Source organism: Triticum urartu, chromosome 2, assembly GCF_003073215.2.
Source record: "Triticum urartu cultivar G1812 chromosome 2, Tu2.1, whole genome shotgun sequence".
Classification (NCBI taxonomy): domain Eukaryota; kingdom Viridiplantae; phylum Streptophyta; class Magnoliopsida; order Poales; family Poaceae; genus Triticum; species Triticum urartu.
The window spans coordinates 555929638-555932642 of NC_053023.1; the positions used below are offsets into that span (position 1 = coordinate 555929638).

A 3005-nucleotide genomic window follows, 5' to 3' on the forward strand; every position below is an offset into this window, starting at 1 on the left:
CCCATTACTGGGGGTGACAGTGCGTGTTTTGTAGCCCACCCATGACCCGCGCAAGGAATGAGATCCCCGGTGTTGTAGGGCAGGGAACGAACGGGAATATTAGCATGTTTTCTTTATTTGATTTGACAAAATAAATATTTAGGGTGATCGAAAGGTAATAGGTCGCTTGAGAATTAGAGCCATAGGTAGTGAAAAAGTTAGAAACTAAGGGGATACATCATGTCCAAATACAAGGGTATTTCTTACTTCGTAGTGTTGTGAACGTATGATAGGGAGGTTGTGCTACTCCATCTGATTCGAATTAATTGATGCGGCCTCTATACAATATTGTATAGAGGTTGTGTAAGAGTTGTGTCAATTAATTTGGATCGAAGGCATGAGTAAACAATTGGTGGTTCCATGATTTCATCCATGCACGGGGTGGTCATGAAATTATTTGATTTGCAACTATTTCAAAACAGTGAAACAAAGCATCAGCATAATGATTCCCATGATAGCCAACTAAGTGGCTTTCCAGGATGACAAGGGAGGGGTCTCGGAGTCCTTCCAGGTGTTTAGATTCATCAAATACGCGTTGTGGTACCGATCACCATGGACAGCGTCCATGGTGGCGTAGGATTCCAGCTCAGTCATCTCCTCAGCCGTGAGCTGCACAGACAATGCTCTCACGTTCTGGCTGAAATTCTCAACTTTGGTTGTGCCAGGTATGGGGCACACATCGCTTCCCTGGTGGTGAACCCAAGCCAGCGCGAGTTGCGACGACGTGCAACCCTTCCTTGCAGCCATCTCGCTCACACACTCGAATATCGCCGCGTTTTTCTCCATGTTCTCGGGCTGAAATCTTGGGAGATTCTGGAAACGCAATGTGATACATTTGTTAGAAAAATGAAGGAGAAAAGTAAGCTAGCTAACCGCATAAAGTATCATGGGTAGTTCATTACCTTGCGGAAATCGTCCTCTGGTAATGTGTCCATCAGTTTAGGTCCCGTGGATAGAAAACCTCTATCTAGTGGACTGTACGCCACAATTCCGATGCCAAGTTCTCTGAAACAGAAAATAATTTTGAAGTTCTTTTTAGGACATTTCGTTAGTACTATGAAGCTGATTCTGAAAACAAACTGTGAAAAGAAAAAGGTAGTTCTGTGGTCGTTGCAAAAACCTGCAAGTTGGGATTATATCTTCTTCAACGTCTCTTGACCACAGAGACCACTCTAGCTGAACGGCGGTGATGGGATGAACTGCGTGTGCCCGTCTTATTGTCGATGATGAGGCCTCCGACAACCCGATATATTTCACCTTTCCTTCTTGGACTAGCTTCTTGATCTCACCCATCTACATGCATACAGAAGTCAAGAAGGTAGACTGGTCAATACCTACAAGGCCTCAATGTGTATAAATGAGTCAATGAGACGAAGTTGAACAAGTGCTAGTAATACGTAGGGAGTACGTCAATCACTACAACTTTACTTCTTTACGGAGGGAGTACGTAGTACTGACCGTGATCTCGACGGGGACATTCTTGTCGATGCGGTGCTGGTAGTAGAGGTCGATGCAGTCGACGCCGAGCCGAGCGAGGCTGCCCTCGCACGCCGCCCGCACGTACGCCGGATCGCCATGGACCTCCCGGGCCGGCGTGATGCCGAATTTCGTGGCCAACTGGACCTTCTCCCTCGCCCCTCCCTGCAGCGCCTGCTTTATCACAGAGAACTCTTGCCGGTCAGACATCCGCGTGCGAATGATATGGCAACTACTAGCAGGGAGCCAAGGAGCACGTCGGGTGGCTATGCTATGGTAATTACCTTGCCGAGCAAGAGCTCGTTGGTGTGGGGGCCGTAGATGTCGGAGGTGTCGAGGAAGGTGACGCCGGCGGCGACGGCGTGGCGGAGGAGCGCGATCATGTCCTGCTCGGGCTTGCGCTCGCCGTAGACAGCGGACATGCCCATGCAGCCGAGGCCCTGCGCCGAGATCTCCAGCCCCTGAGAGCCCAGCTTCATGCGCGGCACGACCACCGGAGCAGCAGCCATGTCGTCCGTGCCTGCGCTGCGTGTGTGATGGACTGATGATTGGTGGATGAGTAAGTAGGTCAGGAGCTTTGAGCTGCGGTGCAATTTATAGTGCGGTCGAGGGCGTCATGGAGTAGGTCACCAGGCTGCGGGTTGAATAAGCTGCCAAAGTAGAGCAGAGGGTCGCGTACGTTAAATTGAAATGGACATGATCTTTGGGCATGATAAAAAATCTTCTAATATATTGTTAAATTGAAATGCACATCCATGACGCCCGCCGTACCGCCACAAAAATGGTGAGGTCCTCTTCTAGATTTTTCGTACTCCATGACAATGAGTGGCGGGGGCGAGCAGGTGATCAAGCCGATCGCGCAAGAGATCAGGGACGCCGCTCGACGAAGGTGGGGTGGCGGCAGAGTCCGAGATGAGGCCGGCGATGACGGACGGTGTGGGACGATATGTGGACGAGCGCGTCAGCACCGGCACCCGGGCTGCCAAAACAGCGCCGGCGCCTGGGCAGCGAGGCCGGAGCGACCAATGTAGCAGCGGCGCCCGAGCTTAGGCAGCCGACGAGCCCGACGCAGCTGAGGACGAGGCCGGCGAGGCAGACCACAGGGCCACCGTGCTGACACGGCGAAGGCGGGTGGCGTGGATCGATGGGCGGGCCGATGCGCGAACAGTGGCTATGATGGGCTGCCGCATGGCGTGAGGCCGTCGGGTCAGGGCGATGCAGGAGTCCCGGTCGGAGCAGGGCGGAGACGGCCGGCGTAGATCGACGGGTGTTCCGGCGCACGGGTGACGGCCGTGAGGGCTTGTCGTGCGAGGCCACCGGGTCGATGATGGAGCCGGCCGGTCGCGCCGGTGTTGCAGTAGAGGCACACGGGGGTCAACGACGGCGGTGGGCGACGCAAACCGATCTAAGATCGGAAACCAAAAAAGAAATGCCGATCAAGATAACCGGCGGGAGAGAGACAAAAAAAATCTGGAGCACGAGCTCGGGAA

At 53.2% G+C, this 3005-nt stretch overlaps 1 protein-coding gene across 1 annotated transcript; it reads right to left on the bottom strand.

Annotated features, from left to right (window-relative positions):
* Nucleotides 1–421: 421 nt before the first annotated feature.
* On the bottom strand, nt 422–2091 carry LOC125538718 (probable aldo-keto reductase 3). Its single transcript, XM_048701993.1, has 5 exons — nt 1800–2091; nt 1498–1689; nt 1160–1332; nt 942–1044; nt 422–852 (listed from the first exon to the last, which is right to left on the bottom strand). Exons 1-5 carry the CDS (start codon nt 2022–2024, stop codon nt 502–504), a joined length of 1044 nt encoding a protein of 347 aa, XP_048557950.1. The 5' UTR covers nt 2025–2091; the 3' UTR covers nt 422–501.
* Nucleotides 2092–3005: the final 914 nt, after the last annotated feature.